General features: G+C 34.7%; 1 protein-coding gene across 4 annotated transcripts in view; it reads left to right on the top strand.

Moving 5' to 3' along the window:
• The window catches only part of LOC126807746 (cordon-bleu protein-like 1), an 85990-nt gene that overhangs the window by 42597 nt on the left and 27740 nt on the right, over positions 1–15653 (top strand). For 2 of the 4 annotated variants that reach the window (XM_056103171.1, XM_056103174.1), the window contains exons 1-2: positions 5667–5875; positions 10117–10347. In XM_056103171.1, coding sequence (XP_055959146.1) covers positions 5847–5875; positions 10117–10347 — 260 coding nt within the window. In that variant the 5' untranslated portion in view covers positions 5667–5846. Of the gene's footprint in view, positions 1–5666; positions 5876–10116; positions 10348–15653 lie in introns of those variants that run through there. The other 2 variants (XM_056103172.1, XM_056103173.1) reach the window with 1 other exon arrangement.

The following is a 15653-nucleotide window of genomic DNA, read 5'->3' on the forward strand; positions in this document are numbered from 1 at the left end:
TGTTGGTTCTCATCAGTGGTCCAGGATGGAGGGCCTCGCAAGGGTATAGTCGTTTGGATGGGACGAAATACCAAGGAACCTGTGTATGAATTCATAGGAAGGAAAAAACCCTGGACAGTTGGAAAACCAAAATAAGAGAAGGCTATAGTGCTGCTGTCCGGGCAAATTTCCCACATAGCACACTGTATGACATTTTTCCATCTTCATTAGCCCAGTCACAGCACAACAGTAGGCATTTAAACCCCATTTAATTTGTTCTGTATATATCTGGATCAGTGTTTGTGAAATGAAATGAGCTATAACGACTGTAGATACACTACCATTACTCTACCCAGAGCTGATGTGCCATAAGACATTTATGTAATAAACATTCAAAAATTATTAATATTTATACTATCAATAATTAACAAATTTGTGGGAACTTCTCTATTTCGAAGCATCAGTGTTTACGATAAGTTGGTTTACTATAGGAGAGAGAAATGTGATTTAACGTTCACTCGACACAAACTGGGTCATTTCAGGACTAACACATGGTTGAATTTTATTTCAATAATTCGCTTGCGCTGATGGTCTTTAGCAGTGGGGGGAAGCCAGAGGACTTGTTGAAAACCCACGAGGTTGGACAGGCAACCCTACAACCGGGGAATCGAAACCACGACAGTTGACTCAATGACAGACTTCATGATACAGCACGCGCACGCTAACCATTCGACCATCCAGTATATACTGTAATATATACAAGTTCAACTCACCTGGATCTCATTAAAGATTTATTTCAATAAGAAAATTAGTCGATTGGATTCCTAAGTTAATTAAGAATTTGAATGAATTTCAAGAAATGTCATGGTGTATATTGATAGGTGTAAAAATATCACAGTACTTGACGGCTATAGTGATTGATTGTTGATTTAACAATGTTTTTATTACCTTAAATTGCACCTTTGATTTTAGTCCCAATTTCAGAACTTTTATATAGTAAATATTGTCAGAGGGTTGAGCTCAAGTCCACTCAATGTCCAGATGACAATAGTTAAATGTCAACTAAGGGAATCTTCTTTTTGAGCAGTTGGCAATTCAAATAAACCAGTAAATTGACATAAAAATTTAGCCGTTATTAATGATAGTAAATAGTAAGAGTATCTCTTGATACAACAATGGCTGTTTGGTTGCCGAGATATAACTGTACTGTATAATCTGATTTATTTGGGACTTAATGTCTGCCACCACCCAGGGTGATATGATAGGTAATGTGTACCAACACATACATCAATATACAGCTATATACAAAAACAGATTTAACATGGAATAATACATTGGGATAACGTGATAATGAGATATATCATTGTACATGATGGAAGATTTACACATAAAATGATCAAATATCTATTTTCCTATGTATTAATGTTAACATCCCCATCTGGTTTCTATTTAAGAAAGGAATTGACAAATTTCCAGTATTCACATGGATTATTGCTATAAAGATCATCAATTTTTTCTAATATTACATTTTTAGCCTGTCAACATTTTGTATTTAGTTGTTTTTTTATATTCTTTCTTTCTCTTGTAATATATTGAGAATTGTTTGGATTATTATTTAATTGATCTAGTGCCATAAGCATATCCCTTTTCAACCTATTACAGTCACTGTCAAATCATTTATTTGTTTTGAGGCGTTGATAGCTATATTTGTTAATTTATTTGTTGCCTCCTGTGTTCTGGTGCACTTTGGATTGAAGTCTTTCATCAAGAAATTGTTGATAACCAGTTTAGCATATGGATTATGTAGTTTTAACTGAAGCTTTCGATCAGATAAATTTCAATGGTGATTTTCTTATTATTATTATTTAGTGTTATCATTCTTTGTATTAAGGGCCCTAATAGCTATTGTAGCATGTAGGAAGACTGAGAGATTGGTACAAATTTTACACACTAAACGCTTGTGATCAGAAAGGTAACTTAATGGGGCAACTCGAAAAGATGAGGTCAGGTGTGAGATAATTACCTTTGTCTCAAGTCAAGGGGCTATTAACATGTCTAATAATAGATACAGTCCCCACAGGTGTATTCTAATTATTCTACAGTACCTCCATCTTGATTGACCAAGACTTAACTCCAGGTAATCTTTACAGATTTATATCATTCAGTGATTCATTCAGTTGACTAAACAACCATGGATGAAAGAGATTCCAATCAACACATACTTGCTAAGGTTAGGTAGTCAATGCTACTTTTAGCAGTGGGAGAAAATTAGAGGATCCAAAGAACATTCACAAGGTTAGGCAGTCAATTCGACCACCCATGGATGATGTACAAAATTATATCAAAAGTTGTTGAAGGAGATTGATGAATAAGAGAAGATTAGTTTTTATAATTTATATCTACATACGTCATGTGTACCAATGTTTCGGCAACAGAGCTTTGGTTTCCTCTGATGTGTGAGTGCTAGAAAATTATAATATGTTGGTCCCAAAATTCCCTACTGTTCAGTGGATGTTAAAGCACATCTTTGTCTTTAAATAGATGTGTTATTGTTCCATCTCTGTCTTTAAATAAATGTGTTATTGTACCGTCTTCATCTTGCATTGCTTGTTTGCTAATGTTGTTGTTCCACCATGCAGTTGCCTCCCACTGCAAGAAACCCCTACGCATAAGCGAATTAATGAAATGAAATTGAACCATATGTTAGTCCTGAAATGAGCTAGTTTGTGTGGAGTGGATGTTAAACCCCATTTCTCTCTTTTTGCTAATGTTGTTCAAATTCACTGTTTCATTCAAGGGATGTAACTCCATTATGTTATCTACAAATATATTCTACTAACAGTAAATACGTACTGTTAAGTTTGAAATGACCGACTGCTATTCCTGATCACACCGTCAAATGGGATAACTATGTTGAGGTACCTACTAGAACAGCTAAATATAACTAGATTGAGGTACCTACTAGAACAGCTAAATATAACTAGATTGAGGTACCTACTAGAACAGCTAAATATAACTAGGTTGAGGTACCTATTAGAACCGCTAAATATAACTAGGTTGAGGTACCTATTAGAACCGCTAAATATAACTATGTTCAGGTACCTACTAGAACAGCTAAATATAATAAGATAAATCTGATACTTTTGATTTTAGCTACGATGAAAGCCTTTTAATTTTAGCGTCATGATTAATGTCTTAGTATGGAACACCAAATTATATTTGATTAAATGTCGTTGTAGCAGAATTTGTGTTTCAGTGCCAGATCATTTAAAAATAAGCAAAAACAGTGACTTAATCTATTGTACTATAAGTGAACTGCCTTTTTAAAAATGCCTCTTAATTTAATCCTCTGTGGCCCCACTGATCTTGTTACTTTATTGATATGTATCAAATTCTACAATTAATTTCCATTCTTACCAGTAGTTATATATGTTCTCATCACTTTATTTCATCAGTTGTTATTTTAAGGGCTGGTTACTGCCCTTAGGGGCTGCCTATAAAACATCCCTAATTATAACATGTCCTTGTAACACATCACCACAGCTGACCTGTGCATTAAGTGACCAAGCTGTCATTTCTTCTGCCGGGCAATTTGACCAACCATTATTGTTACAACTTCTTACTGAGTTAGAATTCATTTGAATATGTTTTAATTAGTAAATGGTTATTAATTAATAGGAAGGTAAAGTTGTGTTGAGGTCTATTGTCATGTGTGTGTGTTGATTGGGCAGAGACAATTGGCTTTATTTAATTAATGAATGCAAAGATTACTTAATGGATTAATTAGATTAAAAGTTGTGGACATATGTGGTTTAAAATGTGTATTTTATAACTGTGTTATGTAGTGGCTATCTATATTATAAGTTATAACTGTGTTATGTAGTGGCTATCTGTAGTGTAAGTTATACCTGTGTTATGTAGAGACATGCTGTGTTGTAAGTTCACCTGTAAAAAATGGTAAAACAGATCAAACTAGAATAATGTTAAATTAATGGAGAAGTTTTTTTACCAGCTGATTTTACCTCGAAGTATTTAAAAGAATGGAAGTGATTTTATTATATGAATTATGAATAGGTTAGTGAATAATAATTGTTTATTGCACAAAAAAACGATCAAATCTGTCAAAAAAGTTCCAAGAGTCTGGATTTAAAAACAACAATATTTGGAGAGTTGGTTATTTCCATGAGTGTCAGATCATTCCACAGACTCCATTCTGCTTTTAAAAAGAATGTGTTGTACCAATACAGCCATCTGCTTATCATGGTACAGAAAGGTAGAATTTTAAATCAATTTCATTTCTTGTTCTCTACCTGTTTAGATTTTACTCACATGCACACCTGTAGCTAATTACAAAAATATTGTTAGTTTTTTTACACCTGGACAATAATAGATTTGTCATTCTACCACAGATTCAACAGTTCTATGAATGAAACAATATGTACCACATGTTACTCTCAGATTGACTGAATATATGTTAGTCCCACTTGTTAAATTGATTTTAAACTGACACGCTCTAGATGTGCGTTTTAGATCATAAGGTCAGGTGGTATGGTTTTAATCACAAGCTCGTACTACGCAAACAAGAGTTGCCTGTCGAACCTTGTACGCAAACAGGAGTTGCCTGTCGAACCTTGTACGCAAACAGGAGTTGCCTGTCGAACCTTGTACACAACTAGGAGTTGCCTGTCGAACCTTGTACGCAACTAGGAGTCGCCTGTCGAACCTTGTACACGACTATGAGTTGCCAGTCAAACTTTTACACGACTAGGAGTTGCCTGTCGAACCTTGTACACGACTAGGAGTAGCCTGTCGAACCTTGTACGCGACTAGGAGTTGCCTGTTGAACCTTGTGGTTTTGCTCTAAGTCCTGCTATTTCCTCCCATTGCCAAGGACCTTACGTGCCAGCGAATTATTGAAATAGATTGTATCATATGTTAGTCCTGAAATAAACAAGTTTGTGTCAGGAGGACGTTAAACCCTCACCACCTGTACACTGTCTGTCTGTGATTAATATTAGCTAGTGTAATATATTAATGATATTGATAGAATAGTTTGATCTGTGAGTGTCGTCAAGGCAAGATAAATTGATGGTATGATAGGATATATATCATTTATCCTAGAAATAGATAAATATTTTATCTGTTTTATCAACCATGGTATACGAACTGTGGTATATAGAGAAAGGGATAACAGCCAAATGACTCATATAATAACTGATATCTATTGATATATTATACATACCCGACCTCTCGCAAGGATAGTTCGTACATCATTATATTGGACATTTAATAACTTTATTAGTGAAATCATTCACCTGTAAATATTAATTTAAGAAAGAGTCAGATAGGGTCGTGCCACCGAGGGTCGGCAGTTGGTTATAAATCAGGGAATTGTCTTCACCAGCAGAGATAAACAATCAAGACTAAATATTTAATGGTTAGATAAATGGAATTCGTTCATCCATAAATTTGGAAATGAAGGAAGTCGCATTGTAGGGACTTTTATATTTGATGGACTACCAGAGATGCATCAAACAAGTTATGATGTCCGAACTCTTTATAAATGTTATTTAAGTAACCTGAACCCAACAGAAAATGAAGCAAGATATGGAGAGATTATAGAATAAGACTAGTTTATGATAGCAAGTGTAATCTAAACGATCATAAGTCAAGGAGTGGTGTATCTGAAGGGGGGAAGACCCTATTCTTTATATCGACTTTTATTGTGTGTGGAGGTCAATGTACACTTTACGATTTGTTCAGTGTGTGTCTAATCTAAACGGTCGATGGTTTGTGTAACACATGTAACATTCATGTCATCAATTGTCATTTAATTGATTGGATTTTAACAGAATTTAGCTTACAAAATGTCGGTTATATGTTTTCGATGTTGTCGGTAAGTTTAAATTTTTATCTTTGTCTAGCAATGAAAATGATATGAAATGGGGTTTATCTTAGCCTAGATATGTGAATGTATGTTTAAGATAGAGAACATATTTGGTCAAGGTATGATTATTATACATGGGATGAAATTTGTCAATCAGGAATGTTGACCTGTGCTACATTCGGTCATCGTCCTTAACTTGGTCATTTAACATCTGCTTCTACACTGGTTAAATCACAGACAAGAACTAGAAGAACCTGAAACTTGCTCCTATACATTGGAAGTTTATGAATATGATTTTATAACAAAGTAAAACAGGTGTTAAAGTTTAGTTGTTGATTTAGATTTTTATCTCACTTTCGTCAGAGAACATTGTATAGCCATTAAATTGCTATGTCACTTATGGTATATTATACCATTAAATATATTTTTATTGTTTTGTCATCTATGTGTAAATGTGTACTTTACTGCTATTGCTTTCATACTCCTGTAGTTGCTAATAAAATATTATTATTATTATTATTATTATCCCACAATGATAACATGATTAACATGGTGATGAACAGTTCATGGGAAGCTCACAATTTTATTATTACAATATCTGAATGTTTGGATACAATGATTCTTAGCAGTGATGGTAAAGAAAACTTGTGTGGTATGGTTTGAGTGATATGGTATGGTGGTTTGAGTGGTGTGGTATAGTTTGGTATGGTTATTTTTGAGTGTGGTATGGTATGGTTTGAGTGTGGTATGGTTTAAGTGATATGGTATGGTATGGTTTGAGTGTGGTTTGGTATGATTTGAGTGTGGTATGGTTTGAATGTGGTTTGGTATGGTTTGAGTGTGGTATGGTTTGAGTGGTGTTGTGTGTTATGTTATGGTCTTGTATGGTTTGAGTTGTATGGGTCTTAATGTATTGAAATGAAATTCCTGCATCAACTGTGCTACTGATCGAAAGATATATTTGTGATTACCACAGATCACGACAACATTATGCAGTATTTATGTAGTGAGGAAGACACCTATTGAATTACATTGAATTCTGTTGATAAACAATTTGAGTCATAATGACTATTAGATGGATATTAATAGATTATGTAAATAAGGGTGTGAATATTTAATCTATCAGATTATTCAACCATTAAACTATATATTGTATACATATTTAAATAATGGTTGACCTAATATAGAAACAAAGCAAGTATTTGACATGCACTGGAGCAATTGTTTCATGATAATAACTTGATTATTACCTGACATGTCATAGACAGGTGGATTCTTTACAAGCTTGTTTTAAGGCCTATGGCAGTGTGTAAAAGGTGTTGGGGTGGGGTGGGAATGATATTTATATTTATACCGTTTACGATCCGTAGTGATTAAACCAGGAGGTTGATTGTTGACCTTGTCAGTCATGCAGGACAGAAGGCCGGGTAAGGTATAGCTAGAGTCTTGTTATTCGGTCTGCAAGCACGTAAAAGAACCCATTATAGTTGGAATTAATCAAGAGCAGAATGAAAGGTCTCTGTCTGCGCAACTTTTCCCTCAGTGCATGGCCTATGCTATAAAGTCCATCATCTATTTTGGATTAGGGGGGTTGGATGGCCGAATGGTTAGCACGTGCGCACTGTATCATAAGATCTGTCATTGAGTCAACTGGCGTGGTTTCGATTCCCCGGTTGTACGTGACAAGGAGTAGGGTCGGCTGTCCAACTTCGTGGGTTTCCTCCGGGTCCTTCGGTCCCCCCCACTGCTAAAAACTCCTATGTGCAATCAAATTATTGAAATAAAATTGAACCATGTGTTAGTCCTGAAATGACCTAGTTTGTGTTGAGTGGACGTTAAACTCTCTCTTTCTCTCTCTCTCTCTCTCTGTCTCTCTCTCTCTTTTGGCCCCCCTACCCCCTGCCATATATCCTATGTATGCCACAGTTTAAATAGACCCTACAAGTATTTATACATGAAGATATAATGTTAACTCTACTCCAACAGAGTGTTGAATACAGAGTATGTAATATAATATATATAATGTAATTAAAGATAACATTATAATATATTTATCATGGAATACCAACCATACCATGAATTTACTTAGGTTTGTTTTTTTATAAGCAATGTTTTTATTCAGGATATGGGATTCAAGAACATGTTTAACCTACATGTATTTAATACTGAGGGAAAGGGTGGTATATATGGTAGTCAAGGGGTAAAAAATTTGTTAGATGTGTCAACTTGACAAGCGAAATGTGGTGTCTTAAAATGGATATATATTGTCTTGGAACTATAAATGGATAAAGAAGAGGGTATCCTCGTCGAAACGTTACTTAGTATTAAACTCAGTATGTAATTGTGTATCCATAAAATTGTACCTTGTGTTAATATGTTCAATTACTAAATGCAAATCAAAGAAGATTGATTTTCTTATTTTAGTTATTTTTTTTATGAAGTTTGATTTCAAGTCTCTGAAAATGTCTGGTCTGGGTAATAAATATGCCTGTGATCTTGTTTCAATAAACAGTTGTGAATGTTTACATAGGACTAGAGACAATGACTTGAAAACATAACAGCATATATTTATACCCTAATCTATCAAATTTATACAAAATCTAATTTATGGTAGACTAATCTGATTTGGGATAAACTTGTGAAAAATTTAAACAAGGTTTAATGTATGATAGGCTAATCTTATTATTGATTAAAGTTGTCAGAAAGTCCAGGGCTTGAATACGCAGTGAGTGTTATTATATCATTACATCCACCAAGAACAGCATACAAAGTTTACAATTTAAAAAAAGGTTGACCATACAATTAACAATTGTAAAAAGATACAATCTGGGGTGATAATTTATGGATGTACAATGTCATACAATAAATTAAATAGTACTAACGCTGCGACTTTTGCATTATTTTTCAACTGGTATACGTGGAATGACTAGAAACTAATTTTAGGTTTTGTGACATGTTTACTCTTTCTAGAACATCTGATGTCACTTGTTGTTTACCAGCAGAGTTCACAGTACTAGAACATCTGATGTCGCTTGTTGTTTACTTGTGAAGTTCACATTACTATAACATCTGATGCCACTTGTTGTTTACCTGCGAAGTTCACAGTACTAGAACATCTGATGCCACTTTTTGTTTACTTGCGAAGTTCACATTACTAGAACATCTGATGCCACTTGTTGTTTACCTGTTAAGTTGACATTACTAGAACATCTGATGTAACTTGTTGTTTACCTGCGAAGTTCACAGTACTATAACATCTGATGTCACTTGTTGTTTACCTGTTAAGTTCACATTACTAGAACATCTGATGTCACTTGTTGTTTACCTGTTAAGTTCACATTACTAGAACATCTGATGTCACTTGTTGTTTACCTGTGAAGTTCACAGTACTATAACATCTGATGTCACTTGTTGTTTACCAGCAGAGTTTACATTACTATAACATCTGATGTCACTTTTTGTTTACCTGTTAAGTTCACATTACTAGAACATCTGATGTCACTTGTTGTTTACCTGCGAAGTTCACAGTACTAGAACATCTGATGCCACTTTTTGTTTACTTGCGAAGTTCACATTACTAGAACATCTGATGCCACTTGTTGTTTACCTGTTAAGTTCACATTACTAGAACATCTGATGTAACTTGTTGTTTACCTGCGAAGTTCACATTACTAGAACATCTGATGCCACTTTTTGTTTTGTTGTACCATTATTGTGTAACCCCAGCTCATCACACAAGTCAACCATATATGATAAAATTTTAACAGAAGACACCTTTTATTTTGATAAAATGAAATAAGTTCTCATCTGATGTAAATAGAGTGTGTCTGTATCTAAGGGCTTGGGTTTCATATAAAGTGATTTCTGTATTGATCTAGAAAAGATAAAATCAACCACTTGGTGAATACACACATTGTTGTTGGTGGAATTTTTTACCGTTTGAACTTAATTCAATTTATGGTAAATACCATCAATTGAAAATGGTTGACGGACGATTTTGTATTGATAAAATAATTAAAGGGAGATAACATCACGCTGTCTACATGTGAATAGCGAAAATATTGTACAGTTGGTTAAATGTGAGAAAGTTTGGGAATAATTTAAAGTTTGAATTAAATTGTATTCTTCCTTTGATCTTGGTTTATTATTTAAATTTTGATTTAATCAAATTATTGTTTTTTGATTAGACCAAATTATTGTTTTTTGATTAGACATAATTTAAACTGAGCCTTAATTTTTGTTTTTTTCAGGAAGGGCATGAGTAGCTCTACTAAAAGAGGGGCTGCCCCTGGAGCTCCAGGAGTGGGGCTCAAGATTCCGCCCCCAGGGATGTCAAATAACGGCAGTGGTCCCCCACCTCCATTATCCTATCAAAGTGAACCTGTCGACGATGAAAACATGAACGAACTAATAGTCGAGATGTTGGAGTTGGAAATTATTTTACCAAACGGTCAGACAACACAAATGGTTGTACATCACAGGTTGGTAAAAACATTTTTATTATACACGATCTATGTCTCGCGGTTATACCATCACATGGCATAGATGTTAACCATGTCTCGCGGTTATACCATCACATGACGTAGATGTTAACCATGTCTCGCGGTTATACCATCACATGGCGTAGATATATTGTAGAGGCTTTGGCTAGATTGCTGTCATTTTAGTTAAGCCCTTTTAATTGATTGGTTAATGATTTCTCAAGTTATCAAAACATAATCGATGTTTAACATCCACTTCCACCGAGTGTGATATCGCAGACAAGTTGTCTTATTTTCATTTTTATTATCTTAGTGCACCATGGATACTGTTTATATTCCTTTGACACATCTCATGAAAGAATGAATTAAATATTGCTTTACAAACATTGGCTCCTATTGAGGTTACTTTGACACATCTCATGAAAGAACAGATTAAATATTGCATTACAAGCATCGGCTCCTATTGAGGTTGCATGTCGTTTATTTTGATGTTGAATAGGTTGAGGATGAATTGATTTATTTAATCAATAAAGATGATGGATAATTAATGTTGTTTTATTAATTAGGTTAATGATGTTAATCTATGTTGATTAGGTAATGATACCCAACTTCTGACCATCATTTATACATACCCTATCATGTTGAACTAAGGCTATATATTCTGGTTTTCAGGCAATCCTAACCCAAACTCCTCGCTAAATCACCTCTTATAAACTTATAAACATTCATCTCATCATATTGTTTATAGGAATGTATCGGGTTGGCATGGAGTTACTCTCTCTCTCTCATCATGTTTATAGGAATGTATCGAGTTGGTTTAGAGTTACTTTCTGTGACTGGGGAAGGGGGTTGGATGGCCGAATGGCTAGCACTCACGCGTTATATCATCATGTTTATAGGAATGTATCGAGTTGGTTTAGAGTTACTTTCTGTGACTGGGGAAGGAGGTTGGATGGCCGAATGGTTAGCACTCGTGCACTGTATCATAAGGTCTGGCATTGAGTCGACTGACGGGGTTTCGATTCCTCGGTCGTACGTGACAAGGAGTAGGGTCACATGTCCAACCTCATAGGTTTTCTCCAGGTCCTTCCGTTTCCTCCCACTGCTAAAGACCCCTATGTGCAGGCAAATTATTGAAATAAAATTGAACCATGTGTTCATCCCGAAATGACCTAGTTTGTGTCGCGTGGATGTTAAACCCCATCTCTCTGTCTATCATTCTGTGACTAGGGTAAAATCTTTACATGAGGTAATTAAAGAGATGTCACGTGGCCCGTTTTAAATGATACAGGATGATCTGATAACCAGAATATTTTTATATAGCCTAAGACAAGTCCTATGATAAAACTTTATTGTCAAAAACATTCCTTGCATTCTATAAGATCAGGATTAGAAACGTGCACTATTTTGACACGGTTATGATTAATGGCTGTCATCATCATCCTACCATAAACAATCGGCTGGAAAGAAATCTTGTGTCTTCATATTTTTTATTTTTACTGCATATTTAAAAGTTATCCATCATCTTTAAGAGATGACAGTTAGCTCCCTTTACTGTGTTTGAAACATATTTACAACAACCCAGATACACAACGTGTATAGATTTTAATATCTGATATATATTGTTTATTTATCTCACCTTATCTCACCTTATCACCAGTCGCAAATAATTTACCTATCTATTTATATCTCTCATACATTTTGACTTCTGTACTAGGAGTGTCTTAGGCAATGTTTTAATGACTACGCATTTGAAATAAAGTTCCTTATTCTGATATGGATTAAACTGGAGCACTATGAAAGTCAGATGAGGTCATGGATGACTTCGGTTTCTTATGCAAAAGTTGGCCAACAACACAAATGTGTTATAGCTATTCAAATTCCTCAGATGAGAAATTATATGACAATCTAGTTAAAATCTAAAGTATCCAATGCCATCAAGAGTTTATTATGGTCTGGATAATTTATTTTCCGAAAATTATAAATAACATACAGTGACTTTAAAAGGGAAAATTTTGGCAAGCCACTTGAAATATGTCAAGAAGATTGTTAATGTTTATAGTGTTTGTGATTTTTACAGAGTGTCATATAATTTCATATGATGGAGAGATTTTAGTCCAGTCGTATAGTGTAATATAGTTTTATATTATATTAATGTCTGACAGTATGTCATCACTGGCGAAAAACCTCTTTTATTTTTGTGAGTAGAATTAGGTCTGGAGGCTGAGTATTAGTTACAGGGTTTTATACATTTACCGTGTTAGAAAGAGATATTAAGAATTAGGACTGGAGGCTTAGTATTAGTTATAGGTTTTATACATGTACCGTGTTAGAGAGGGATATTAAGAATTAGGTCTGGAGTCTGAGTATTAGTTACAGGGTTTTATACATTTACCGTGCTAGAAAGAGATATTAAGAATTAGGTCTGGAGACTGAGTATTAGTTATAGGTTTTATACATGTACCGTGCTAGAAAGAGATATTAAGAATTAGGTCTGGAGGCTGAGTATTAGTTATAGGTTTTATACATTTACCGTGTTAGAGAGGGATATTAAGAATTAGGTCTGGAGACTGAGTATTAGTTACAGGTTTTATACATGTACCGTGTTAGAGAGGGATATTAAGAATTAGATCTGGAGACTGAGTATTAGTTATAGGTTTTATACATTTACCGTGCTAGAAAGAGATATTAAGAATTAGGTCTGGAGGCTGAGTATTAGTTATAGGTTTTATACATTTACCGTGTTAGAGAGGGATATTAAGAATTAGGTCTGGAGACTGAGTATTAGTTATAGGTTTTATACATTTACCGTACTAGAGAGGGATATTAAGAATTAGATCTGGAGACTGAGTATTAGTTATAGGTTTTATACATTTACCGTGCTAGAAAGAGATATTAAGAATTAGGTCTGGAGACTGAGTATTAGTTATAGGTTTTATACATTTACCGTGTTAGAGAGGGATATTAAGAATTAGGTCTGGAGACTGAGTATTAGTTATAGGTTTTATACATTTACCGTGTTAGAGAGGGATATTAAGAATTAGGACTGGAGGCTGATATTAGTTATAGGTTTTATACATTTACCGTGTTAGAGAGGGATATTAAGAATTAGGTCTGGAGACTGAGTATTAGTTATAGGTTTTATACATGTACCGTGTTAGAAAGAGATATTAAGAATTAGGTCTGGAGACTGAGTATTAGTTATAGGTTTTATACATTTACCGTGTTAGAAAGAGATATTAAGAATTAGGACTGGAGGTTTCGTTTCTATGGTGATATGACAGACAAGAGATCTGGAAAATGAGTAACAGGTTGTGTGTATTTACTAGTGTGAGAGGAATGTGCTGCACCTTTCATCGCCACTCATCTACAAATATGCTATTGTTCACAAAATATGTTCGTTTTTTGAAAGCTCTCTGCCCAAGCGAGGCGTAAGGTGTTTCGGCCTATTTTTTCAATGGGTGTAGTTATCCATGATGGCCATTGATTAAGTTGTATGACAATCTGTAGTACAATGAAGTGGAGTGTAGAATGTTGACGATGGTTAAGATGACGTTGTGTTGGTTAATAACATCAGTTGTTGATCGAGGCAAACAACATCAAATAAATCTGAATCAAGTTTTCTATATATTTAAACCCATGATGACTCACACGTGATGTATATATTTGAATAAAAGTTTTAATTGACTTAGATTATAATGGTATCTAATGGTATAGTCTGTTTTTAATTGTATACATGTATAAGCTTTCATTAGAGTTTGTTTTGATTTTACTACATGATCAGTAAAAAGAGAAATGAAATGGGGTTCAATGTCCTCAATTTCTGCATGAACCGGGCTAATAAAGATCAGCATATACTATAGGGAGTTGTGTTATGAGAGTATTTAAAGATACTTTCCTGTGTACAAACTGGGTGATTTGATGATATATCTGGACTAAAAACATATTCAAACGAATGAATCTATCAAAAATTTGCTTCAAATCTCTCTCAAAACTTTGTATTCGTGGGGAGATACCTCAAGCTATAAATTAACTGTTGTTAGAAGCCATGTCTGTCACCTTATTGATTTTGTAGGAGGTTCCATTTTTCAGGATGTATTTTTTATTACCATACATATTGAAGCCTAAGTAAAGTCTTAATTATTTTCTGTCAACTTTTTTGCCACGGTTTAAATGCAGTCTTTTATACGTTGACACCCCTCAATGTTCCCAAAACTGCCTAACCATTTGATCAAGAAATAACAACCGTTCCCTTAACCAAGCTAGCACACAATATGCTGGCAGACAACAGTCAGGTTGCCAGTGATGCCCTGACATTTTTGCCCAATGCTTGCCCCATGGGTGTTTTTTGGATAATCCAGTATTTTTCTAGTAAGATTGAGTGTCTATACTTTCCATATATATACCAAATTTGCCATACTTTTATTGGAAATCACCACCCGATAAATACTTTCGGTACAATGTATCTTTAAGGAACAGCATTTAGTCACTCAGATGGGATGAAATTCAGAGGTCCAGTGTACCCATTGGCGTGCACATAAAAGAACCCTTGACAGTTAGAAACAGATATAAAAGTGTGTTTAGTGTCGCTGTCCAAGGTAACTGGTCTCATAGAACACTGCATGCGTGGTGGTTGTCATTATTCTGGCTGGTATGGAAAAGTATAGGACATTAAACCCATTGTATTTCATGTTCGATCTTTCTTTAGTGTGTGTTTATTTTTAACCATCAGAAATAAAATGAATTGGGGTTTAACATCCTACTATTCTGCTCCGACTGGGCTAATGAAGATAGCATAAGCCATACAGTGTGCTATGAAGGACATTTTGCCAGGACAGCGGCACTACGGCCTACTCTTATTTAGACATCTAACTGTCAGGGGCTGTGTTATGTGCATGGCAATGTGTTTTGTCCCATCCGAATGGTTATATATTGTTTTGTGCCAGGCCCCGTGTAGCACGTCAAGTATTAGGTTGCTGATATCATTAAGTGTGATCTGTATGTTAATGAAGTCTGTCCCAGGGGTATGGAATGTTAACGTGCTAGTAGTAGTGTTATAATCTCTGCTTTAAGTGGTTAAATTGCTTTTGTCCTAAACTATCAACAATATCGGAACAAACCGAGCTGATCCCAACCAATTGTAAACAAATGAAGCATGTCCCACCAGCAACAACAAAACATCATTTACACCTTTTATATTACGACCTCTGACCCACAGGTGTGCTCTGGTTGTTTTCTACACCTTGTAATAACAGTTTAACAGACAACTTGTTATAATTTGTGAACATTGAATGATGGGTTGCATG

This window comes from Patella vulgata, chromosome 9, assembly GCF_932274485.2.
Source record: "Patella vulgata chromosome 9, xgPatVulg1.2, whole genome shotgun sequence".
NCBI classification, from domain to species: Eukaryota; Metazoa; Mollusca; class Gastropoda; family Patellidae; genus Patella; species Patella vulgata.